General features: G+C 37.8%; 1 protein-coding gene across 2 annotated transcripts in view; it reads right to left on the bottom strand.

The window, feature by feature from the left end:
* mtDNA-helicase (mitochondrial DNA helicase) overlaps positions 1 to 21,194 on the bottom strand; it is a 261,591-nt gene extending 240,397 nt beyond the window's left edge. Inside the window, exons 1-3 of one of the 2 annotated variants that reach the window (XM_090393687.1) lie at positions 21,075 to 21,194; positions 12,960 to 13,165; positions 6,366 to 6,584 (exon numbers count right to left, since the gene is read on the bottom strand). In XM_090393687.1, coding sequence (XP_090249813.1) covers positions 6,366 to 6,584; positions 12,960 to 13,101 — 361 coding nt within the window. In that variant the 5' untranslated portion in view covers positions 13,102 to 13,165; positions 21,075 to 21,194. Of the gene's footprint in view, positions 1 to 6,365; positions 6,585 to 12,959; positions 13,166 to 20,945 lie in introns of both variants that reach the window. The other variant, XM_090393686.1, reaches the window with a different exon arrangement.
* Between the last annotated feature and the right edge of the window lie 6,411 nt (positions 21,195 to 27,605).

Raw genomic sequence — 27,605 nt, 5'->3', positions numbered from 1 at the left:
AGTACTCTCAAAAGCTCTCTGGCCTTTTTTTTGAAACTTTCCAAGTTTTTATATATATATAAATATATATAATTTTTTAAGAGGAGACCTCCACATAGCCTTTAAAGGAATGCGGAGAACCGACCAGGGCTTCTGACCTAATGTCCAATCCTCACCTTCTCGTGGTGCAGCCTGCTGGATATCTACCTGGATACTGAACGAACGAGGATGGGCTGGCAATTTGGTATTTAGCCGACCAAACTGTATTCTTATTGGTAAAACCAAAATAAAAAATGATGGTACAACATGACAAAATTTCATGTCAACTGGGGCGTCACCCGGTTAAACAAGGCCCCCGTTGTTTTCGCCAGGGAACCAGGGCGAACAGCAAAAAGTCAGCTACTGGAACAAATCTGAAAACAAACCCCAACTCAACATCACCAGAGTTAAAGATCAGTACTATCAACATAAGAAGCCTGAATGGCAAAGAAATGGAGCTAGCTGAGGAATTAGATAAGTACCAGATCGACATAATATGGGTGACTGAAACAAAAAACACCAAAACTGGTGAGATCTTTCTGAGCAATAAATACAAAATGTTATATTCAGGCAATGACAATCAAGGAAAAGAAGGAGTAGCCATAGTATTCAACACAAAATACGAGGCTAATCTTCTTGAATGGCAGTCAGTCTCAAGTAGAGTAATGTGGGCAAATATGAGAATGGGGAACTGGACAATGAGACTTATTTGTGCCTAGTCCCACAGAAGGTTCTACTAAAGTAGAAGTGGAGAAATTTTTTGAGGCTTTAGAAAAAGCAACTGACACAATGAAAAAGGAAAAGTTGGTCCTTGTTGGGGATCTAAATAGCAGAGTAGGAAATGATTGTGAGACATACAAAAATATTTTGGGAAAATTTGGAGAAAAGAACAAAGCTAATAATAATGGCAAATAGTGGCAAATAGCTGTTGGATTTCTGCTCAGGACATGGACTGGTTATTACTAACACCATGTTCCAACATAAAAATGTGCACAAATTCACATGGAGAGAAGAGGCTAGGAATAAGAAAAGTCTCATTGACTATGTTATTGTTGATAGTGATGTTTTCTCCCTGGTGCAGGACACCAGAGTGTACAGAGGATTTGAAATTGGAAGTGATCACTATTTAGTCTTGAGCAGGATAAAATTGAATTTCATATCGAAAAGAATAACATGTAAGAAAGTTTTAAAGCGAATAAAAGTTGAGCAGCTCTCAGATGTGAACTGTAGACTAAAATACACAAAGATTATTGAAGAAAAAAATGAAAGAGTTTGAGAACAGGAATCAAACCTTGGAGATTCAGTGGCAAACTCTGAAGAAAACATTAATTGATTCTGCCAGAGAGGCATGTGGTGAGGTTGTCTGCAAGGATAAAAAAATCAGAACTTCCCTGGTGGACACAGGAAGTTAAAGAGGCAGTGAAGAAAAAGAAGAAAGCATATCAAAAGTTCCTGTCAAATAAGTAAGCTTGTGCTCTTAGAGAATACAGAGACAAATGCAAAAATGCTAAACACTGTGTAAAACTAGCTAAACAAAAGTCATGGGAGGACTTTGGCAAAAATATAGAAAATAAATATCAAGAAGGTGGTAAAATATTCTGGAGGTTGTTGAAGAAACTTAGGAATGGAGGAAAGAGTGCTGTAAAAGGAGTTAGAGATGATAAAGGTGACATGAAAATGGGAGAAAAAGATATCTTTGAAGTATGGAGTAATTACTTTGAAAAACTGCTAAATGAAACACTGACCAGGCATGTAGTCAGGAATACATATCCATACTTGAAGCAGAAAAAGCCATCAAAGGCTTGAAATGTGGAAAGGCAGCAAGAGTAGATGATATTCGACCCGAAATGCTGAAGTATGGTGGTATAAGAGTCTTACAGTGGCTGCACTGCATACTTCAGAAAGCCTGGACAGAGGGATGAATTCCCGATGATTGGAGTAGAGCTCTCATAGTACCCATATATAAAAAGGGAAATAAAACTGCATGTGAGAATTACAGAGGTACTTCCCTACTCAGTGTTCCTGGCAAGATCTATGCAAGTATACTTGAGAAACGGTTGAGAAGAATTGTGGAAGAAAAGCTTGGAGAAGAACAAGCTGGATTCAGGCCAAATAGAGGCTGTCAGGATCAGATCTTCACTTTACGACAAATAGTCGAGAAAGCATGGGAATATAATAATGATCTGTATTTAAGTTTTGTCGATTTGGAGAAGGCATATGACAAGGTGCCAAGAGAGAAGCTATTCAATATGCTGCAGTTATATGGTGTCAATGGGACATTATATCAAGCAATACTTAGTCTTTATTTGAGTTGTAATTCAGCAGTTAGAATTGAAGGAAGTACAGGAAGATGGTTTAATGTTAAATCTGGTGTGAGACAAGGATGTACGTTATCCCCTCTCTTATTCATTATCTATATGGATCACATTATGAAGGAAAGTGGTTGGAGATGTTAATGTCAGCTCTTTGCTTTATGCGGATGATGTTATACTTCTAAATAAATCCACTACAAGTCTGAAAGATTCTCTGACTAAATTGAATAGCTGTTGTAATAGATATGGTATGAAGGTCAGCAATAAAAAGACAAAGACAATGAAAATAGGTAGAATCATTGTAAATGTCAACTGTGTTGTGAATGGAGAACCTGTGGAACAAGTAAAACATTTCAGCTACTTATGCATGATTTTTACTGAAGATGGTAAATTAAATATAGAAATAGACAACAGAATCAGCAAAGCTGGTATGGTGGGAAGTCAATTGAATAAATTCATATGGAATAAGAGAGAAATTAGTCGGAACACTAAATTAGCTGTATACAAGACAGTATTCAAACCAGTTTTAACTTATGGATCCGAGAGCTGGGTCAGAAGTACACCACTTGACCAAAGACTAGAGACTAGATATGAGAGTCCTAAGAAAGATTAGGGACATGAACAGATGGCATCAATGGCAATATCATATTAAAAACGAGGATATTAGGAAAGAACTTGACATTGTCAGCATCTAGGAATGTGTTAGCAGAGCTAATCTCAGGTGGTATGGTCACTTAAACAGAATGGGCGAGGAAAGATTAGCAAAACAAGTATTCTCTGCCAGGTTGGCAGTAAAATGACCCAGAGGAAGACCAAGATATAGGTGGATTGATACAGTACAAAGTGCCTTAGACGATAGAAATATAAGATCTGATAATGTTGGAGTCTTGACAAGTAACAGACTGATTTGGAGGAAAATTGTAGATAGGAAGTTATTAATGATGTGATTTTTTTCATGCAGTACTATCATATCCTGTACATCCCTTGAGGGTACATGGCAGGAATTTGATGATGATGATATATATATATATATATATATATATATATACTGTATGTGCTTATAAAAGAAAGATGGTTCTTTTTATTTTTGTATTCTTGCATAGTTACATGGTTAGGTGAGATATTATTATACATATTTTTCAATCTTTCATTATTCTGTAATTTGGCCAAAGCATATTGAATTAAATTTTATAAACAAATGTTTTGTGCAAAAATATCATGCATTAAAATTTTTATCAGTTTATAATGAGTGTATTTTTTTAAAATATATGATTATAAAATTTAATTCAGTATGTTTTGGCACATCCCTAGTTTCTATTATATATTATTACTGGCATAATGGATGAGCAGAAGTAATGATAAAGTTCTGTGTAAAAAGAGATGAATCACTTTGCAATAAATTGTTGGCAACAAAATGTGGTGTTTCACATATGATCCTGCAACAGAGTACAGTGTCGGTGGAAAAAAAATTTACGAAACCCAAGCTGTTTGAAAATCAAGTGAAAGCAATGCTCATAGTCTGTTTGGAAAAGTTATTCATTTGAGCTTTTCCCTAATGGTCAAAAGGTCAATGCAAAATTTTATAGAGACATTTTGCATCGTCTACTACAAAAAATGAATCAAGTGAGATTAACCTATACACACAACACTAGAGTTGTGAAGCAATTATTGGCAAGCGGGAAAGTTAATGCCATTCACCACCCACCTCACTTGCTAGACCTTGCTTCAGCTGATTCTTTTCTTTTCTCTAAATTAAAATTTTTGTTAAAAGATTGTTATTCCAAACATTAAATGAGATTCAAATTGCAGTTACAAAGGAGCTGAAGAGCATTCCAAAAAATGCATTTATGGATAGCATCATCAAACTGTCTGAACATGCAAACAAGTCCATCAGTTAGAAGTGTCTACTTTGAAGTTTGACCTAAAATTAGCATGGTATATATATTAATTAGTTTTCTATTAATTATTTCAAAACATTTTTGAGCTGCACTTTCTACACAAACTTTCCCATCCCCCTCAAAACAATAATGTATTATAATAACCTGTGTCAATAGAGCTTCCAACCTCTGTTTCAATCAAGTTTCTCTCTCACTCTGAATAATCCTTTATTCACTGTACCTTCTGTCCAACTGCTACAAATGCCAAAAAGATTAACAAACTAGTCATTTCTCCTATCGCCTGACATCCCTCTCAATAATGAATGTGAATGGCAGGGAAGATCTAATGCACTAGAAATAGCCAAGTCCCTATATCCAGGAACTTTAAAGAAATATAATATCTGTACTGCTTTCAAACCTCCTTTATCTGTTCTCCTGATGATCCACTCAATCTCTTTCCTGTTTTCCAGTTTTTTTACGAGGTTTCTTGTTCTTGCAACTTGTCATATTTGGATAAACTGGGAGATCTGCCACCATCTGTCTTGGAGGACACAAGAAATACATCCATCACCAAAACTAGTCAGTCAGCTCTAGCTGACTATGCTAGAGCTGACTGACCATCATTGGCGAATTCTCCATTGTTGCTATGCTTGCTGCGCAAGCTCATTACTTGAGAAAGAAGTGATATTTATTTGTTAATAAATGCATGCATTTATAAGCATTCTATTTAGGTTTTTATTTTTGTAGACAGAAGATGTCTTAAGCTTGCACAGCAATAATTGAGCTTTGCATTGTGTATCGAAGGCCAATGCTTGCTTGTCTAGTCAAAGCTACCTTGGCTTGCTCGGTTGCAGGAGCTTCCAAGTCCTTGCTGCAGTACTGTGATTTCATGTGCGGGCATAGCCATATCCGCTCCCTTCACGTCTTCTTAAACATAAGGCCATATGTTTAAGAAGCCAGTGAGCTTCACCCAGCCTTTACAAGTGCATGTTGCTTGGGAAAATTAAGTTACAACCAACTATTTATGATGATGTTATTGAGTTCATAAAGAAGAACCACAGGTTAGAATTTGTATTCAAGTAGCTAAACTGAAAAAGATAGAATATCATTTGTAAAATAAATGTTGTATTTGTATGATTAAATGTACATAAATTTCTAAATATACAGTTTTAAATGGTCAGTAATTCATTCTTCCGCTAATCAGACTTCAATCACACCTCTCACTCCCTGAATGATAATAAGAGTAAGCGTGAATTTCAAGACCAGCATTCGCCCCTGCTGACCATAGTTGTGGAAAAATGGATTTATGGAAAAATATGCAAAAAAAATATATTTTTTATATTTTTGTTATGCTTCACAACAACAAAAATATAAACTTTAAAGATTTTTTTTTTAGAATCAGCAGCATTTAAAAAGCCAACCTAATTTAAATAATATGGTTGGGTTAAACTTCCCTCAATTTGGGAAACATTAATTCTTAGACTTCTTCTCAACAGGCTAACTACCAGCATCCACAGAGGTCACTCCTCGTAGGACATCAGGTTTCTGGTCTAACATTTTCCACTTACTGTTTTGTGTGTTTTTGTGTGTGTTATTACAATTTTTATATTGCATCCCAGAAGATCTCTGTGACAGAGACAAAACATTGGAATGATTAAACATGTGTTTAATTATTTCTCTGTACTATGCCTAGTTGTTTTAATAAAATAAAATAGGGATGTATATAATATGGATATAACAATATTCAAATTTCTGTACATATAACTGTGAATGAATGAATGAAACAGCTATAAACATCAAAGACAAAGCAACACAGAAAGTAACTGTGATTGTTACTTTATTACCCTTGTAGTAACTAACCATAGTATAACCAGTCACTATTCTCAATGATAAGCCTCTTCAGTATCTGGTTGTTTCTACATATTTTCTGAATTGCTCTGTTAATTTATATGATGATTCATATCTGTTTATAAGACAATATCAGAAATTCACAAATGAATACAATACTTCAAAATATAAAAATGTTTCTTTGTTTCTACATTTTATGTTACATTTTTGTATAAGGAAAAAAAAACTCAGAAAATTAGTAAATCATACTAATTTTCTGAGTAAAATTAGTATGATTTACTTATATTAAATAAAAGAAATATTAACATACCTGTAGTCATGTTAATATACAAAGTCCCACACTTGCCATGAACATCTTTTGAATGGCAACAAAATGGACAGCACATATGTATACAGGTAAAACCCTTTTCAAATGGCAAACTATTGTTCATAAGAAATCGCTTCATTTCTGAAACAGTGACAAGATGCTTCATCTCTTCTGGTTTCAGTGACATTGCCAGACTACGAATTTGCATTAATCTGGTGAAACCTATCAAAAGAAGTTTTCTTTTATGAAAATTAGAATCCTCATCTCACTCTCAAAAACATAAGAAAGAACATGAATCATGATATGTTAGTAAGCAGAATGCTACTTACCACACAACACCTAATGTTAATCTATTTTCACTATATTATTTCAGGAAATTACAATGTACTAGGATATACATTAAAATAAATTTTAATATATTTCTATATTTCGGCAACGTCACACTGCCATTTTCAAGAACTTAGGTACAAGATACGTGCACGCAGGCACAGCAAAACAATAAATGAGCAAGAAGTATGAAGCTATTATTACTCCAAAAGTCCTGATGGTGCCCTCTAGCGGGCAATGTTGGTATTCTTGGGCGATTGGGCTGAAGGTCTTCTGATGTAGGTTCCCCCTGATTTGGGAAACCTACCTCAGAAGACCTTCAGCCCAGTCGCCCAAGAATACCAACATTGCCCGCTAGAGGGCACCATCAGGACTTTAGGAGTAATAATAGCTTCATACTTCTTGCTCATTTATTGTTTTGCTGTGCCTGCGTGCACGTATCTTGTACCTAAGTTCTTGAAAATGGCAGCGTGACGTTGCCGAAATATAGAAATATATTAAAATTTATTTTAATGTATATCCTAGTACGTTGTAATTTCCTGAAATAATATAGTGAAAATGCATAACCAACGTCTAAGCCTTTCCACGGGAATAATGAAGAATAATGTTAATCTACTGTCTTTTGTTTCATTCATCTGCTGTCTCTACTGTTCTCCCAATTCTGAAAATCATTCTGACCTCTAACTTCCTATCTTCAAAAGCTCGATTTCATTAAGTCAAAATTTCCAAACAGTGAAGTCACCCTTCTTGGTGATTTCAATGTTCACAATTCTAATTGGCTCGCTTTATCAAATTTCACCGAGCAAGCTGGAAGAGAGGTAGAGATTTTTGCTGTAAGCAATTACTTAAAACAGACCATTCATCTCCCTACCAGAATTCCCAACAATCCACTTCATCCCAATGCTCTGGATATCTTCTTAACTAGTTCTTCTTCCAGGTACTCTGTTCAGATGACTGTTCCTCTTGGCAATTCAGACCAAATCTCATCCAAGTTTCATCTCTGGTGGAATGTCCTTGCTTCAGCCCTTCACAACCTCACGTGTTCTAGCATTACAACAATGCCAAGTGGGAGGACTTACGTGACTTTCATTCCACCTTTCCATGGTTAGACTACTGTTTTCATTCTTCAGATCAAGATACCTGTTGTAATCTTGTTATAGAAATAATCCATACTGGAATGGAAACTTTCATTTCTCACTCTGTTCAAATTTTCCAACCCATATCTAAACCATGGTTCTCCAAGAAGTGTGCCAGAGCTGTCCCAAGGAAAGCAAACAGCCTTTCACAAATGGCTTGAGACCAAACATCAGCTTCCTTCACAGACTGCACAGTTGCCTACTCTTTTAAAACCACCATTAAAAAGGCAAAGTCTAAAGTCAACAGAGATAAATGCAGAAAACTCATCACTGCTTGTGCCACTGGCAGTCTTGTCTTCTGGTCCCTAGCAAAAGCTGTTGAGTGAAACTTTTGTCCATCTGTGCATCCTCCTCTATCTCATCTTAATGGTAAACTTTAACATCGCCTAAAGACAAGGCTAATGCTTCATTTTTCTCTTCCAATTCCTACATAAATGACCATGGCAGACATGAGTTGCAGTGTTTCTTTGCCTGAAACACTGCAACTCATGTCTCCCATGATCTTCTAACAGAAAGACATCAAATTTATTATTTTTCAGGAAATAACAACATATACTAAAATGTTAATTATACGAGGGTGTATTGAAAAGTTGTGATAATCACCATGAAGGAACTGAGGTACAACCATATAAACACATCATTCGACATATGCCCCAGGAAATGTTATACACTTGTTACAATGCTGCTGCATTATTTGCAATCAACTGAGAATAATGTCTTTCCCTTGTTGGACAAACGAGTGCTCCGCTGCAGATATGACTTCATCATCTGTGGTACATTTTGTTCCTTTCGAGTGTTTCTTTAAATTTGGGAATAGGAAATAGTTGGATGAAGTCGGGTATAGCAAATAGGATGGGTGAGACAGACACTGAAAGTCCAAGTTGTGTGTTGTCTGTTGGGTTTTACATGCAGTGTGAGCAGGTGCATTGTCCTGCAAAAGCAACACACCTCTGCTCAGTTTCCTGCAATGTTTTTTCTTCTGCACCTCCTTCAATTCCTTCAGAGCTGTTGAATAAACTGCTACTGCTGTAACAGTTTCACATTTTGGGATACTTGATAAGGATTGCCCCATCCATATCCCAAAAGATAATGGCAAGAACCTTTCCTGCTGACTTTTGGGTTCAGAACTTCTTTGGTCATGGAGAATCTTTCTCCACTCCACTAGTTTCTGGGTCATAGTGATGGAGCCATGTTTCATCGACAGTCACAATACGAGCCAAAAATTTTGCACCTTATTTTTCAAAATGACCTAATATCCTTGAGATGACAGCACACATTCTCTCTTTTGGTTGGAATTCAAACATTTGGGGACCCACTTTGCTGGGAGCTTCTGCATGTGCAGATGTTGGTGGATAATGACCCAAACTCATTCCCTTGATATCTCCAGAGTCTATGCAATGTTTTTGGCTGGTATTCATCAATCATCAAGGATCAGGGAATGTACTACATCAATGTTTTGAGGTGTGATTGCTGTGGAAGGTCTTCCTGACCTGGGGGCATCTGTCATCTCAGAATGCCCAGTTTTAAACTTGGCCACCCATCTGGCAACTGTTGGATATGCTGCGGCAAAGTCCCCTAAAGTTTCACACAAAGTTTGGCAAATCTCAGACTTTGCAGTCTTCTCTTGCAGCAAGAAAAACTTGATGAAGGCATGTACCTCTGTGTCTTCAAATTTCTTCAAAACCTCTGACATTTAGGGTTTTAAGATATGTTCTTTCTTGTGGCTATATTAGTTGTTTTAATATAATTTTTGTTCTATGTGTTTATCAGAACTTTTCAATCTCCCACCCCCCCTCATAATAACTTTAATACTTTCCTATATTTTATCAACATTACATTGGCATCATCAGGGATAACAGAAAACTTGCTGACCATGCTTTGGACACACACCACACAATACACTGGAAGAAGGCCACTCTATTGCACCACAGCAAATTATTATTTATTTATTTACTGTTTGGCTAAGAAGAATACATGCATATGCTACCACACACACAAACCGCATACAAGACAACAAAATGCATAAAATAATACAATAGTGTGAAGTGACACTATAGTCATATATACATATAAAAATATACAAATAAGCATAAAATTAAAATTGAATCTAAGTTCGACAACCAGTCAACAGCATCAGTGGAAACTGTTATAAAGTCAGATAATGGTCCCATGAAGACTCTGTAAGGACAGTCCAATGTGATATGTTGTATAGTTATCCTCACCACAGTCACAAGATGAGTTTGGGCTTATTCCCCAAGTAAATAAGGAAGCTCTGCACTTACCATGGTTGGTGCGAACCCTATTTAGAGATGTCCATATTTTTTGGGATAGGTCGAACCCTGATGGAGGGTTGTTTGGGTTAAAGACAGTCTGCCAGATTACTGGGGCTTTGGCAGTCCATTCCGTCTGCCATGCTATTGTTGCATCATAGCCCTCGGTGACAAGTTGTTGAGCCGTTATAATAGGCAAGTCTTGACTTAAACCTCTGTGATGTAAAGCTGTCGATATCAGAGTGTATAGGAAGCAGTGGGTTCTGGCAAATTTTGTTATATTCATGAATCAGGTTGTCTTGGCGTCGTAGTTGTGGCAGTTGTATGTGGCTCAGAACTGGTAGCCAATATGATGGAGTAGTCTTTATTGTTCCAGAAATTATACACATTGTTTGATTCAACACAGTATCAATTAATTTAAAGTGTGCACTGTTCAGCCAGACAGCTGAGCAGTATTCAGCAGTTGAGTAGATGAGGCTCAGAGCAGATGTCCTTAACGTGGGAGCACAAGGCCCCCCTCCCAGGTTGTTCGGGCAAGTTTATGCAGTATGTTATTTCTAGTTCTGAGTTTGGCAGCAATATTGGGGAGATGTCTATTAAAGGAGAGGGTTCCGTCCATGGTTATGCTCATATACTTTGGATTAAAATTGTGCGGTAGTATGTTCCCATTTAGTGGCACTCTTAAGATATCTCGTGCCATGCTATTGTTCAAATGGAAACAGCATGTTTCAGTTTTGGTTCTTTGAGAAGATGCCACTTCTCAAAGAAGTGGTTTAATAGGTCACTAGTTAGTACGTGCTCTATAAGACCACAGCAAATACAAATATGAGAGGCTAATCTTCAAATTAGTCTCAGTCCAGAAAAACGTTTTTTGGGTATATGAGACAGTCCCAAATTTGGGAAGCAGTCATCCTCAGATCTTCAGCCCAATGGCCAAGAATACCCAATCTAGCCCATTAGGGGTGCCATTTAGGACTCTTGGCATGACTTTGGTTGCCTTTCTTCAGCCTCATTTGCCCAGCGTTAGTCCCTGCATACACAAATCATTTTTGTGATCCCTGATGATGGCAATATAACATTGCCAAAATATTAAAGATATTATAATTAATATTTTAGTATATGTGGTTATTTCTTAAAAAAATGATAGAAGTAACCAACGTATAAGCCTATCTACTCAGAGAGACATCAGAAGAATCTTGAATAATTTAAGCAGCCAGTGCTGATGAAATCCCACCCATTGTGCACAAGGGATGTGCGTGCATATGAACTCCTATTCTCTATCATACATTCACTAAACTATACTCAGCTAGCATTCCCCTTTCATCATGGAAGAATGCTCACATAAACTTGTTCACAACAAAGGAGATAAATGTTTATCATCAAGTTATCGATCTGTTGCTCTCTCACACATCAGTTTTGTATAAAGTAATGGAGAAGGTTATGAACAGTCAACTTCTTCAACACCTTGAGAAGTGCTATCTAATTAGTAACTACCAGTATGGATTTCTCTGATCTAATCCAGAGGAGATCTCCTAGCCTATATTATTGTTCAGCACCTTTGGAATCATTCCATGAAAAAGTTTCTCCAAACCTTTCCATGGAATGAATGGAACCTTGAAATCAACAACGCTTTTGATGGGCTGGCATCGAGGACTTCCCAACAAGTTACCATCATTTGGACTGCCTTCATCCTTGTGTAAATGGATTGGGAGTTTTCTCTCAGATCAATCCCTACATGTAATGGTGGATGCTGTTCTCTCCTCACTCCTGTCAGTGCTAGTCTCTCTAAGGACTCTGCCATTTCACTCACCCTCTTCCTGATTAATATAAACAACTCATTGACTGCAAATGCTATTCATCGTTTTGCTGATGATAGCCCACTCTACTCGTCCTACTCATATTACAAGCCTTGCAGTGCTCAAGCATCTCAAGCCTTAAGATCATCATGATAAGTTCCCTGATCACTAATCTCTCATTTCAATGCTTCCAAAATGCAGTTTTGCTTGTTTTCTCATAAAGAAGACCTCAGATCTGCTCCATTTTTGATAGTGCTCAAGTCAACAGTTGAGACCAAATCTCACTTCTCGGACTGACTTTTACTCCAAAACCTTTCCTGGCAACGAGATCACTTCTATAACATCATCAGCTTCCAAAAAACTTGGCATCTTTTCTGCTCATGGTAGTACTTCTCCGCTGAACAGTTACTTATTCTTTATAAATCCCAAATCTGACAAACATTGGAATATTGGTCTCATGTTTGAAGTAGTGCACCTAAGACTTCCCTAAAAATTCTTGATGCTATTCAGAAAATGGCAGTCTGGCTGATTAATGACACTAATCTTACAGACTCTCTCTTCCGTACCTTTCTCGCAGAAGATCAGTTTCAGCATTGTCTCTCTTCTATTGATATTTCTATGGCCATTGTTCAGCAGAACTAACATCCATTATTCCTACCATTTCAGCCAGATCTACAGGAACTTGAGCAACTGCTGTTCAGCATCCCTTTACAGTCGAACTGATACTCACCAAACCAACTACTCTTAGTCATATTTCATTCCTTCCACTTCAATTCTGTGAAACATCCTCCTTTATGAAACATTTCCAAAAGGACTACAATCTCCAACAGTTGAAGAAGAATATTAACAGATTACTCTACTCTGACCTTGCCCACACACAGCATTTGTTTGCTATAGTTTCTTCTGCCTTTTGTGTGTGGGAGAAATATTTTTTTTTTTAATTAATCTATAATTATTTATTATAAGAATCTAAATATTTTCAAATAAAAAATGGATCTAAGAGTCATAATCTCAATGAATTTTATCCAAGTAAATAAATAATTGCAAATGCAATTCACACATACAAACCTTCTTGTTTTAAAACAACTGTATATCTTATGTTTATTCTCTGACAAAACAGTTTACTTGTGGATTCTGTACAGTTAGACAAGTAAGAATGAAGTAAAACAACTTGATTCATTATGGTGGATATTTTACTTCTCATTCTCATTTATAGCAACTACTTGGTTGTTGATACACCACATGATGGTTACTTCATTCCATTATGAACAGTTCTGGAAAAAAATATGAAAAAACAATTATCACTCCTATAAATTTCAAATACACTGGTGTCCAAAAGCTAAGGAAGTGCTTTTACAAATTAAATTGCAATGCATTTTTGGCAAAGTTACAAATTTCCTAAGGACATAGTTAAGGAATTAATGTATAGTACTTACAGAAAACTATGCAGAGATACATTTCAGTATGAAATATGTCCACCCATGAATTGTGATGCAGCTCTTACAACATTGTACCTTGCTTAGCACTAAGTGACTCAGGGGTTTTTGAGGAAAACTGGCCCACTCCTCCTTCAGAGCAAGGATAAGGCCATGTTTATTTTCTGGAGGGAAATTTCAAGCAGTAATACATCTCCCTATTGCATCCCAAATGAGTTCTACAAGGTTCAGATCTGGGGAGAATGCTGGCCACTCGATTCAATTATCCTCAGTCTCCAGAAGTATCTCCACTGCTTGTGTACGATGTGGTGTGGCACTGTCATCCATAAAAATGAATTCTTCAACTGCAGCAGCATAGAAGTCAAACATGACACTGAGAATTTTGTTCAATATGAACAAAGCTCACCAGTCATCGTCCCTTTTTCCAGCACTTGTAGCTCAGTGCATCCATGAAGCATAATTACTTCCCACATCATGACCCAAACACTACTATATCTATCCCTTTCAAGAACATTCTCACAATGGTAAGCAGAACCACTTTCATGCCAGATCAAATTGTCTAAAATCAGAGGAAAGACTAAAATGACTCTCATCTGTAAAGAGTACATTAGCCCATTGGTGTCTTGGCCAATTTATATGGATACAATACCACTGAAAATGTGCTCTACAATGAGCTGTGGATAAAGTAATGTAGGCTATACAAGCCTTCTTTGGGCATAGAGGCCTACTTGTTGCAGACATCTTGTGGACATCTTGCCACAGTGTGTTGAGATGTCCACATAACTGTGCTTGAATGGAGCCGACTTGCAAGCTGACTAGCCATGGCACATCAATTACATTTTGCTGTTATAACAAAAAATGTCTTCATGCTCTGTGGTAGAGCAAGAGCGACCTCTTAGCAAACATCTGGAACACTGTCCAGAGCTTGGATACAACACTATGTGAGATTCCAAACTCTCTGGCAATATCAGTAATTCTGCAGCCTTTCTCAAGCTTTCCAATAATTCTTCCCCTTGTGAAATCATCTAGAAGATGTCTTTGAAACATTATAAGACATCCGAGTTTGTAACTCTATTCCTTCACAAAAAAAGCTTCCTTCAAACACAATTCAATTAGTGCAGTCTTTTGCATTTAATCTTCAAGTGTTACCATGTGACCCTTTTGCAAGCAATTTCAACATGTACTAGCTTTCTACTCAAAATCGTAGGTTACATAAATTGCCACAAGCTGACTGATCTGAATTTGTGGTTGTAATCTTCAGAAGTAGTGTTCATCCTTAGGTTTTGGATACCAGTGTATAATAAATATAAAAAATATTTATCACTCCTAAAAATTTTAAATAGGATCCCTTAAGAGTAAAAGATGATATCTGGGAGGGGATCTCTATGTAGCCTTTTAGAGAATGCAGAGAAACAGCCAGGGTTTCTGACCTGATGTCCAATCCTCACCTTCTCATGTTCAAGACTGGACTGCAGAATGAAAGAGGATGGGCTGGCAATTTGAGATTTAGCAACCAAATTGTATTCTTATTGGATTAAATCAAAATAAAATTATGTTACAACATGACAGAATCTCGTACCAGCTTGGGCCTACAGTTTAACAAGGCTTCTCCTGTTTTTGTAATGGAGACAGGACAAACAGCAAAAAGTCATCTACTAGAACAAACTGCAATTCAACATCAGCAAAATTCGAGATGAGTACTATAGAAACATAAGCATCCAGAGAAAATAAATTTAACTAACAGAAGAGGTAGATAACAACAACATCAACATAAGAGGTGTTAACAAAAAAAATAAAAACAGGTGATATTCTTCTAAGCAGCAAATACAAGTTATTATATAATTTTTTTTTTTCTATATCTGATCCACACATGAAAGGCCACAAGACCTACAGTACATTAGTGTGCATAAGAATGTAAGAAGAAAGAAGGAATCTGTTCACTTTTTTTTTTTTTTTTTTGAACAGCTGAAGTTGTATTCTTTGGGGAAGGCAGAGTGGGGAAGGATGTTCCAAAGAACAGAAATAGATGGCATGAAAGAGGAGACAGTGAAGTCAGTTTGGTGTGTTTCAAGTGGCTCTTGTTCTAAGGATTTTGGAGGAAAGTGTGGAGGAATAATAGTGACCTATTCAGCAAAGTGCTGTCCATGAAAGTATCTGTAGAAGAGGCACGAGCCAGAAACTGAACATCTGTAAGAGGGGGGGGGGGGGGGAATGAGATGGATGTGTGAGAGAGAGAGAGAGAGATGGGGGGGGTCATTAATTAGCTGGAGTATACTCTTCTGGATAGAACTGAGCAATCTTAAAAAGAATTTTGGTGCACCATCACAAATATAGGAGCAATATTCTATGGTTGGGTGAATTTGGGATTTGTATAGAGTTAGCAGATGTGAAGGTCTGAAGTAGTGTCTTGTGCAAAACACGACATCACTGGCAGCTGCAGAAGCTACAGTTGAAATGTGTTTGTGCAGGGAAAGATCGGAGGCATAGGTCAGTCAAAGAAGAAAAATCTTATTGTGTTTGGATATCTGGGTATTATTGAAGATAAAGGGGGGGTGAGCTCTTTCTTGCAAGACAGGATTGAGTTTTGGTGGCACTGAAGTCTGCAAGTTTGTTCTTGCCCCATTGAATTATAGGTAAGAGATCAGAGTTCAGCCAAATGATCACGGTGGATCTTAAGGATTCTAATACTTGAGCATTACAAGGTTTGTCAAATAAAAAGAAGGAATGAAGGGTATTGTCATTGGCAAAGCTATGGATAGGCATGGAAGTCTGTAAAAGCTGGTCATTTATATACAAGAGGAAGAAAGTGGGTGAAAGAACAGAACACTGGGGGTATGCCTGCATTGGTGGGGAAATCTGATGAGAGTAAACTGTCCACCATGAGACATAGAGCAACCAGTGAGAAAGATGGCAATCCAGTTGTAGTGTGTGGAAAGGAGACCATGGGATGGCAGTTGCTAAGTAGGCCATGTGCCAAACAATCAAATGCCTTTAAAAAGTTGAAACCATGTAGTTTCTCCAATGTTTCTATGGCTTAAATCCAGAGGTGAGTGGTGAAAGCTAGAATATCAGCTGTAGATCGAGTGGCAGAATCCGTACTGCTGGTAGGTAATTAGTTAGTAGGTCAAATAAGTGACTACAGGATTTGATGCTAGATGATCAGGAGGCCTCCATATTCATTACTAACTGGTTTGGTTCTGTGAACTAACCAGCAGATAGCCTGCAGAACTCTTTTACTGCTCTACCATTAAACTGGGGAGTGTCTGGCCCCCCACAGTATGACTGCCATATCATTGAGGATGTCACTCTCACTGCATGTATGATGAGAGGGGGGGGGGGTTCAGATACCAGAACACCTGCTCTAGTCCTTCTTGTGTAGAGGCTTAAGTGCTGTGAGGACATTATGTTGGAAGTTTAATGGATTTTTTACAACACTCAAAAAGAATTAAAATAGAATTTAATACTTCCTATATAATATTTTATTATTCAATAGAGATATATTCAATACCGCCTATATAATAATAAACCTGCTCTAGTGACCAATCACTGCAGCCACTTCATATCTCTAATAAGCAAAGTGTTGGCATTTCATCGGGCAATGAAAGACATCTACCACCTAGGGATCTAGTCGGCACTTCCTCCAACTATGGAAGGTATACTTTTGTAGTGGCAATGCTCGCAGGTTCACCAAAGCTCCGTTTGTGGAAACAGGCTATACCATAGGAAGGTGGGAATGACTTGGCTGTGAGAAGCTATATATTGCCTCTTCAGCAGCCTCAAAAACAGCCAATTTAGCCAGTGCCCAATATTCAGGCAATACCAATCCTGCAAGGCTGCACCCAAGTAGATCTCAAACAACATTGGTGACATAGAGCATCCCTGCTTGAGCCACTTGCTAGTAGTAAATTCCTCTGAAAGTTTGTTACCAATCCTTATAGCAGACCTTGATCCCTGGTAGATCCCCTACACCATTTCTACTATTCCTTCATCTATTCCTGCTCTCTTCAATACCTATGACATTGTCATCCTCAAGACAGCATCATAAGCCTTCTCCAGATCTACAAATATTAAATGGAGCTCTTTATTCTAAGCAACCATGTTCTAGGATATTTGCTGTGAAGAAAATATATTATCCATGAGATCTTCCTGCTGATTTTCCAGATTTTCACTTTAAAACAAATAGTTGAAAAATCTTGGGAATATAACAAGGATTTGTATTAAAGTTTTGTTGCTCTGGAAAAGGCATATGACAAAGTGCCAAGAGGAAAGTTCTTCAAAATGCTAGTTATATGGGTAAATGAGACATTACATCAAGCAATAATCTCTATTTAAGCTGTAAGTCAGTGGTCAGACTTTTAAGAGATACAGAAGATGGTTTAAGGTAAAATCAGTTGTGAGACAACAGTGCACATTAGACTGTTATTCATTATTTATATGGATCACATTATGAAGGAAAGTCATATTAAATCTGATATAAAGATCGGCAATGTTAATCTTAGCTCTTTACTCTATGCAGATGATGTTATATATCTGAATAAATCCTGAACAAGTCTGCAAGATTCCCTGACTAAATTGAATAACTGTTGTATTGAATGTGGTATGAAAATCAGCAATAAAAAAACAAAGACAGTGAAAATAGGCAGAAATATTGAAAACACTAACTGTATCCTGAGTGGTGAAACTATAGAATAAGTAAAACATCTCAGCTATATAGGCAATTTTTAGTGATGATGGTAAATTAAATTAATGGCGTGAAACAGCATTAAGAAAGAATTAATAATACTATTTAATTCTTCCAATATTTCATCTCAGTCACAGAGACATCTCCAAGGAGTACAAAATGAGAATTGTAGCAATACAACAATAAGTGAAACATCGCTGAAAGACTTGAGTCCTAACTAGATGGGGTGTCCTCAATGGGCACCTGTTGGCAGCCTTGGATGTAAACTGATTTCAGAGTATTAGAATTTCCAATATTTATTCAGATTAGGCTGATTTTTCAGAGCAGCTGCAGATGTCAGTATTTTTAATCCTTTCTCAGTACTATTTCCCTCCATTAAGCCTCTGACATGAGCTCTTCTCAGCATTTAAGCCCACACACAGAGATTAAGTTTGCTGCACCTTCTAAGCACTAACTCAGAGCATTAAAGCTCAAGAACAAAGCAAATAATTGGAACATTCAACCAGTCACTGTTCAAATGTAATCCTTTGAACTTCAAATCTCTGTCCACCATTACCCCTAAGTCCCTAGCTTCATCAAGTTCCTGCATTCCAGAACCATCAATGTGATATATAGTAACCTTTTCAACCTGAAGTGCATAACCTTACATTTTGCAACATTAAATTGACAATCATTATCCTTTGTCAAAAATGTCAATTTATTTAAATCATCCTGCAGAATATCTACATCACTTTTATCAACTATTGCCCACCCCAGTTTTGCATCATCAGCAAACAACTGAATATTTCCCCCTTAAATCTTCCCCTATAACAATGATACACAAATTATTTAGTGGCCCTAGTACAGAATCTTGAGATATTCGACTAGTCACCCTCATTCTTCTAGATTCCACTCCACCAACATGGCCAAGTGTAAGGTGATACACTTTGGGAAGAAGAGATCACAAGTTGTTAACTATATGATGGAACTGATCTGCAAGATACTGATGAGACCAAGAATTGGGATATTATTATTATTATTATACAGGTATCTCAATGGAGTTAGATGACTGATCATGGTAGATCCATTATTCATACAATACTTGTCACACCTTTCCTTAAACTTATTCACTGACGAAGCACTCATAACACATTTGCCACCCTGCAAGCAAAGAATTTAACCCAACGCCCTGGTATCCAGATATGCATGCAGCAGCCTAGATTACAGCCTTATGAAAGGGAACAATAACTTCTCTATCCCCACACTTGTTAATGTGTTCTTCAATAACAAGATAATCTGATGATCTGGTTTGTCTACCTTCACAATATGCCTTCTAAACTTTAACTCCCTGTCCACAATTGCCCCAAGTCCCTAGCCTCATCATTTTCCTACAGCTCCATTTCATCAATATACTATCCACTTGTGATCTCTTCTTCCTGAAGTGCATCACCTACACTTGGTCACATTAAACTGGAAGTCATTTACCTTTGCCCATACATGGACAAATTATGATATGATTTGATTGACAGGAAGGATTCGATTAATATGAAGTGATTATAGATAGAATGTGGTTTAGAGGACATACAGAGATAGCCAAAATGGCACATCAGATTATGTGGTTGTTGAAGAATGCACTAACAAGCAGAGATATAAGGCTATAATAAGGCCACATCTGTTGTGTGTAGGTGTGGCCACCTAGATTCTGTGGGGATGAAGTGGCAGAGTGGAACCAGAGGGAAGTGACAAAGATTGTGGAAGGTCTATGAAATAATGCTTATGAGAACAGATTGAAGGTCTGTGGGGTTTTAAAAATAACTGATAGATGAAAAAGAGAAGACATGATAGAAGCATATAAGTTTTTGAAGAGATTTTATAAGACTAACAATGAAGACTTTTTTCAGTACGTGACAGGAAGGGAGAGGACATGGGGATCACCCATGGAACTTGGTAAGTGGTTGGAATGGGTGTTAGGACTAAATGTTTTGCTTGAAGACATGGATAGGTTGAATGGGTTGCTAGAGGTGGTTGTGAGTGCTCCATCAGTGAATGACTTTAAGGACAGATATAATTGGTATTGTGTGAATGAAGGATCTCTGCAATAAGTTTTCTGACTCCATGGATACCTGCATAATATCAGCAGCAGCAACATGGAAGTTCGAAGGCAACAGATTATTGATATATGAAAGGAAAGAACACATACAAGGTTAGTTAATGCTAAAACAGCATGATGTGTTATGTTGTCTTAGCACCTTACAACATTTAAAAAGAAGAAGAAAAAATACTACTGACTTGGAGGGGCAGAAAAAGTTATTCTAGGTACACTTATTTTTGTTATGTTTTATTACAGCTGGTTTCTGAGTCAGTATCTTTAGTATAAGTTTTTTTTTTCTTTCTCCCTTTAACTCAGAAAAAGTATCAGTATCAAATGTAGGAACAAAATAATGCTAGTGGCATTCAGGAACATGGGATAGCAGCAGCTGCCAGCCAATTCTTGTCATTTTCACCTATGCACACTAGTCTGAGATTTCACTAATCTAATAATGAGAACTAGTCAAGTTCTCATTATTATAAAGACAAGATACAAAGTGATTCCCCTTTAAATAATTTAATGCTAAGGAGTGTAACTTTATCCTTCTGAGAATAAAAAAAAGTAGGTAATTTGTTCATTTATTTATTTTTTGTCTGCCGTTGATTACTCATAACACAAAGAAATGCGTGTACTGATTACGAATTCAAAAGTATGAAGCTTCAGCTTTTTAGTTAATATGGAAAGCCAAGACTGCAAAATCTCTTAATAAAATCGCATGGTTTATTTTCTTGAGGTCTAAAGGCATGTTAGATTTAGACAAATTCTTACTCAGAATTCAGTAGTTTGAGTAGAGTTAGAGTTTGCAGAATTCTTCCAAAATTGAATCAAGAATCACTAACCAGGAAAGCTACAAATTTCAAACTACTAACCAATGATGTAAATAAAAATATCACGTGTTCCATCTTCTGAAGTTTTTTTTCAGCACTGTTAACACTATAGCGCACATTAGATCGTACCAAAACGTGGAGTCAGCTTTAGGAATGTATAAATAAACTTACTATAAATTCTAATGTAATTTATTCTGCTTCCCTCGACAAATAATAAGAAGATCCCGTTAATTAACCCACTGAAAGCACAGCATTTCATATTACGCATCACAAAATTCGAACACATCATTGGTCGATCATAGCTATGAGTGATACGGAAGCCATCTATTGGCGCCTATTGTCAAATCAAGACTGATAAAATGAATGAGAAAGAAAGACAAATAGTTGAAAACTTAAAATTCCTAGTTGCGAGAACAATATTAAATAAACTACTCACTAATATCATCATGCTATCTCATATTCGCGCTCGGCAAAAGATAACAAATCCAGGATACAAAACAAGAACTTCATTGTATATAACCTATTGGAGCTCTATTAAATTATTATTATTTTCTTTTATTTTAAGTTTTCAAGACAACATTTTACTAAGAACATTTTTTTTTTTAAGAACAAAGAACACTTTTCGAAGAACACAGTTCATAATATTATTTTAAAAAAACTTATGTGGAAATAAGATTAGTTCAGGATAAACAATTTTTCTTACATTATATAAAAAAATCGGCTAAGACTTTTTATTCCCTTATAGGGAGTAGATTAACGATTAACATTTCTGGCTCTAAGTGTGAAGCAAAGCGCTTTTCATGTTCCCTGCTATCTGGCATGGAAACCGTGAGTGGAAAAGTTTGTGAGCTAATTGCTCGCCCTGGGCGGGCTTGGAGGTTAAAAATCAGAGGGGGGGGATTAGTATGGCTTTGGGTCTTTTGTATTTGAAGCAGTCTGTGGCGTCGTAATTCGTAGCTAGTTGAACCAGTTCGTTGGGGTGCGCCGATGCTTTTTTGAAGAACTTTGTTGCTGTAGTTTGCAGAAAAGTGTATATGTAGGGGACATCTGTGTCTCGATGGAGCTGCACAGTTCTAATGAACCATGGGGCGATTAGGATCATACGAAAGCATTTATTCTGTATTCGTTGCAATTTGAGAATGTTAGTATCAGCGGTATGACTCCAGGCTGGAGAAGCGTAGGTGAGTATAGGACGGATCATCAGTTTGTAGATAAGTAGTTTGATTCTGGGGTTTAGTTTACTGGTCCTGTTGATCAGGGGATAGAGTTGAGCAATGGCTTTTGATGCCTTTGCACAGAGAGCCTTGATATGAGAATTGAAAGTTAGCCTTTTGTCTAGTATTACGCCAAGGTATTTGACTTCTGTTTTCCAGGGGATTTTTGTGTTGAAAAGGAGGATGTCCTCTTTGGGAAGCATCGGTCTTCTAGTGAATAGTATGGCTATGCTCTTCTGGGGGTTTACTTGTAGTCTCCATTTAGAGAACCACTTCTCAATCTGTAGTATGTTTTCTTGTAGTTTGTTGATGGCTGCGTGTGGTTTTAGAGATCTGGTTAATACCGCTGTATCATCCGCATACAGGGCCAGGATGGATGACAATGGATTGTGTCGGATATCAGCCATGTATATGGAAAACAGAATCGGAGCTAGTAATGATCCTTGTGGGACTCCAGCCATGAGACGTTTCTGGGCTGAGACTGTGCCGTTGATCTTGATTTGCATATACCTGTCGGAAAGGTATGATTTTATTAGTTGTACCATTTCTTGTGGTATCCCAGCTGAGATCATTTTATGTAGCAGTCCATAATGCCAGATTTTATCAAATGCACTGGCTATGTCAAGGAAGACAGCACCCGTGCATTGGTGCCAGTTATATCTGTGGAGATATATTCTACTAATCTGTGTATCTGTTGGGTGGTGCTGTGGTACTGGCGGAATCCAAACTGTTCTTTAGGGAGAATGTTTAGGTTGTGTACAGAGGTTTGGAGTCTGGTGAGTATAACGTTTTCTGCGATCTTACCCAAGTTTGAGATGAGGCTGATGGGCCGATAATTTTGAGGTAAGCATGGATCTTTTCCTGGCTTATGGATTGGGATTATATCTGCCACTTTCCAGCTGGAAGGGAAATGTTTGAAACGGAGGATGGAGTTGATTATATTAGTAAGGTGCACAATGGCTATTCGAGGTAGTAACTTGATTATTTTGTTGGTGATGCCATCTGGACCAGGAGCCTTCTTGTTCTTTAATTTCTTGATTATGTCATATATTTCTGCTGGGGAAGTGGGTGTAATCTGTTTAGAGCAGCTTTCGGAGGGTTTTAATGAACACCGGATGTGTCGATGGATCTTGTAGATATGACTGATGTCTAGATGTTCGTATGAGGGTTTACACTGCTTGTCTAAGTTTTTGGCAATTGCTTCTGCTTTATCTGCATCAGAGTGGATAAGACCCAGGTCTGTCGAGAGTGGGGGGAGGGTTTTGCTTTTGTTTTTGATGTTTCTTATCAGTTTCCATATGGAGTGATTGTCAGGAGTGATAGAAGTCAATCTTTTTTCCCAGAGTTGACTTCTATGTGCTTTAAGGGCATCTCTCACCTCAGAGTTTAATCTGTTCAGTATTCGTTGGTCTTGTGGTGCACGGGTATTATGAAACCTTTTTCTTGCTTTATTTTTCTCCTTGATTAGGTTCGTGATGTCGTCTGGTAAGTGGTTGGGCCTGAGGGTAGTTGAGGCTGCAGTGACTGTCATGAGGGCTGTATTAATTTGTTGGGTAAGGTCCTTAACAGCTGTTTCAATATCTTCTTTAGATTTTACAAGTGGTACAGGACCTATGTATTTTGGAAGTATTTTGGATAATTTATCCCATGATATGAATGCGTGTGGGGAATGGGACAGTTTTTCTTGGTTTCCCAGCTGTAGCAGTATAGGATTATGGTCAGATGAAAGGTCATTTAGTGTCATCAAACTGTGCTGGAGTCTCACATTCTGTAATATGACTATGTCTAAGACATCAGCAGCATGTGTGTTGTGATGGGTAGGTTCAGTGGGACCTTCCACGACTGCGTAGCTTGATCCAGTATAGTTGGCGAGTGTATGACCATTTTTGTTGGTGCTTCGACTGTTCCAGGCAGGGTGTTTGGCATTCGAGTCCCCAGCAATAATGACAGGCTCTCCGGTGCCAAGGATAGCATCCAAATCCGAAGGTAGTAAAGATTTTAATGGAGTATTGTATGCTGCGTAGAATTTGAGTCTACCAGCTGAGCTTGTGAGAACCTCCACGCCTGTAACCTCAAAATTGGTAGTAGTTGGGATGTTTACAGTGTGGTGACTAATGTAGTTCTTTATAAAAATGGCCGTGCCTCCACCTCTGTAGCCTAACCTGTCAGTTCTATATACATCATATCCTCTGATTCTGCAGCAGTCAGCCGGTCTCAGATGTGTCTCACTTATCAAGATGATGTCTGGGTGATGTCTTTCGGTGAATTCTTGAATTTCTAGTATTTTGCTTCTCAGGCCATTTGCATTCCATGCGACTATCTTTAGGGAATATGGGGTGATTTTGTGTCTATTCATTAGAGAGTGCAGCTAAGATGGACTGAGATTCATACAGAAATCTTTTTGTGGAGTCTAATGATGGGTTTGCCTTTACAAAATCCTGTAGCATAATTGTAAGAGATGCATTGATGGTAGCTGCCAGATTTGGAGTTGATGTCCGATGGATCTGGCCTTGCACAGTTTTTGATGAGCAAGCCACATCAGCATAGGATCTTGTCTGTTGTTGAAGACAGGTTGTTTTAAGGGCCTCAGGCTGCGGAGTTGTAGTTGATGCTTGCGAACCGGTAGAGGAATTATTCTGATTGCTAATTTCTGTCTGTCTGTCTGTCTATAGTTGGCTGGGTGGGGTCCACCACAGTTGGCACACTTAGCCGGGATGGATTTTGGCTTGGTGCAGGTGTTTGTGGGGTGGCTCTGCCCACATTTTAGACATTTGAAATCTGCTCTGCACAGTTTCTGAGCATGGCCGAACTTCTGACAGCGGTGACATTGTCCTGATGATGCCCTTTTTCTTAAGGGCTCTGAGCTAATCTTGAGGCCACAGACTGTTGTCAGGTGGTAAATATTTTTGTAGGCCTGGTGAATTTCTACCAAGACCAATGGCATTGGAGGTTTATCAGCTCTGACCATTCTGCTAACTTTAACAGGTGGTAAGTCTTGGGAGCTGAGATCTTCGGCTATTTCGTCCGTGGGTGTGTCCTCGGAAATACCTCTAAGTACCACCTTCAGGTTTTTCTCCGAGCTCAGGGAGAAAGTATGGTATTTTACACCTTTTGAGTTCATTTCATTCGTTAGCCTTCTGTAGTCCATTACCGTGGTGGGGTGGATTTTAATGCCATCGTCTGTGTTTTTGGCCATTTTGTAGGATATCTGTTGTTCCGCAGTGGTTGTCCTAATAGGGGGAACTTTCTCCTTGGTGGAGGCAGTCGAGTCTGAATCGCGACCGTCTTCTTCCATTTCGTTTTGTTTGGGTGGGTCTGTGGTTGTTCTGCGTTTCTTTCGCGTGAGGACCTCCTCGAATTCCGAGGAATTAAAGTTCGTCGGGTGCAACTGCTCCTCCATATTAGCGGTGTTATCATCTGTAACGACTGTGGGGGGAAACGTATCATAAAGTTTTATTTTCCCTGGCCAGTTGGTGCTGAGTACTTCACCTAGTCTGAGGAATTCGCGATACACTTGCTCGAATATCGTCTCATCTATTTGCTTTTCCATGTCGATAAGTATATGTTAATTACAGTGAAGGGGATAAAAAAATAAATAAATAAATAAATAAAAAAAATAAAAAATAAAAAAAATCGCTTACCGTGCAGTTGTAATTCGGCTGGTATCTTCGCGATGCTCTGAATTTTCCGGGTATAATCACTAGCATAAATATCGGGATCTCTGAAGTTCATCAGCGACAAGTGACTTGTAAACTCCAGTTATAAAATCCAGTTCAAGATCGCCTCCTTTTCGGGATAGATCGCAATCAAGATCAGATCTCCGGGATCGGGACGCCTTCTGCAATGCAATCGCCGGATGAAGATCACGCAATCTTATAGGGAGTAGGTCAGGCCGTTTAACCTTATATAGCTTTTGAAGACTAAGTGAGCAGTTAAATCTCCACCTGTAGCCAATCACTGATAGCTGGCCCGCGACTATCACTAATTATAAGTCACCACCGATGAAGAGACCGGCAAGCAAGTGCTGCCATCTCTTGGTACCTAACCTTAGCAGGATATATTGCTATCTGTGTTAATGTGGGTTCAATTTTCTTGAGTTTAAATATCTTGAATTATCTTGAGAAAAAACATGCTTGCCCATGACAGAGTTCAACTAACTCTGGAACTGGTCGAAGATAGACAGAAAAAATTCTTCCACTAGGCGACTAGACTTGAACTGAAGTCGATCTTCGGGCGGCCTACATGATATAATTCAAGTAGAATTGTTGGATGTACTTTGTTACGCAATTCAATTAATGTTATATACCGGTATATATATATATATATATATATATATATATATATATATATATTTAAAAAAAATCAGCTAACGCCTTTTTATTCACGTATACGGGAGTAGGCGAGGCCATTAAGCCCTATCTAACTTTTTGGAGACTGAGTGGGCAGTTCAATCTCCACTGGTACCCAATGAGAGACAGATAGCCCAAAGCTATCACTAATTAAGCGGTACGCAGTGAAGAGAGATGGCTCAAATGTGCCGCCATCTCGTGGTCCCTAACCCTAACACAATATATTTAATGTCTGAAATCATGTGGGTTCTACGGTCGATTTTCTTGAGTATACAGGACGAAAAACCCGAGTTTCCGGGAGGAAAAACCTGCTTGCCCGTGCCAGAGATCGACTAACTCGGGAACCGGTCGAAAAAAGGCTTAGAAAAATTCCTCTAGTCGCCGACTAGACTCGAATTGAAGTCTTCCTTCGTGCGGCCAAGCGCGGTGGTGTGCAAACGCCACATCCACTGAGCTACACAGGCTCCTTTTTTTGTTTTTTTTTTTAAAAATCAGCTAACGCCTTTTTATGACTACTACTATTAACTCGGGGTTGGGATATGTTCATTTTTAATATTAATTGACTTAAAACCCGAGAATTATAACAAAATGAGATTATTTGAAAACGCAACATGTTTCCTCGAGATTGACTTCATCAGGCGTTAAGAACATAGAAAGATATTAAAAGACACTGAAAATAACATTGAGACACTCTAAATTGATAATTGTATAGCTTTAGAGTGTCTCAATGTTATTTTCAGTGTCTTTTAATATCTTTCTATGTTCTTAACTCCTGATGAAGTCAATCTCGACGAAACATGTTGCGTTTTCAAATAAATCTCATTTTGTTATAATTCTCGGGTTTTAAGTCAGTTAATATTAAAAATGAATATTAAAAAAATGAATTTTTTCCATATTATATATACATATAATATGGAAAAAATGTTTCAAAGAAAATGCACAGATATTCTCTAAATATAAATTGCACTATGAAATTAGTTAATAACATAAAACATGTTCTTTAATAATGCCTCTACAAGCAACTGGCATAAGAACACTTTGCCATTGGATCAGCTGCCAAGGGCGCCAGTGATAGGACACTTTACCAAGTATCGAAATTGTCCCACCATAACAGGTTCTTAGATAACAATTTGCCAAGG

Source organism: Typopeltis vanoorti, chromosome 6 (assembly GCF_054136105.1).
Source record: "Typopeltis vanoorti isolate ZY-2024b chromosome 6, IOZ_Tvanoo_1.0, whole genome shotgun sequence".
Classification (NCBI taxonomy): domain Eukaryota; kingdom Metazoa; phylum Arthropoda; class Arachnida; order Uropygi; family Thelyphonidae; genus Typopeltis; species Typopeltis vanoorti.
The sequence above is the reverse complement of the archived record's forward strand: the minus strand, read 5'-3'. Positions and strand labels throughout refer to the sequence as shown.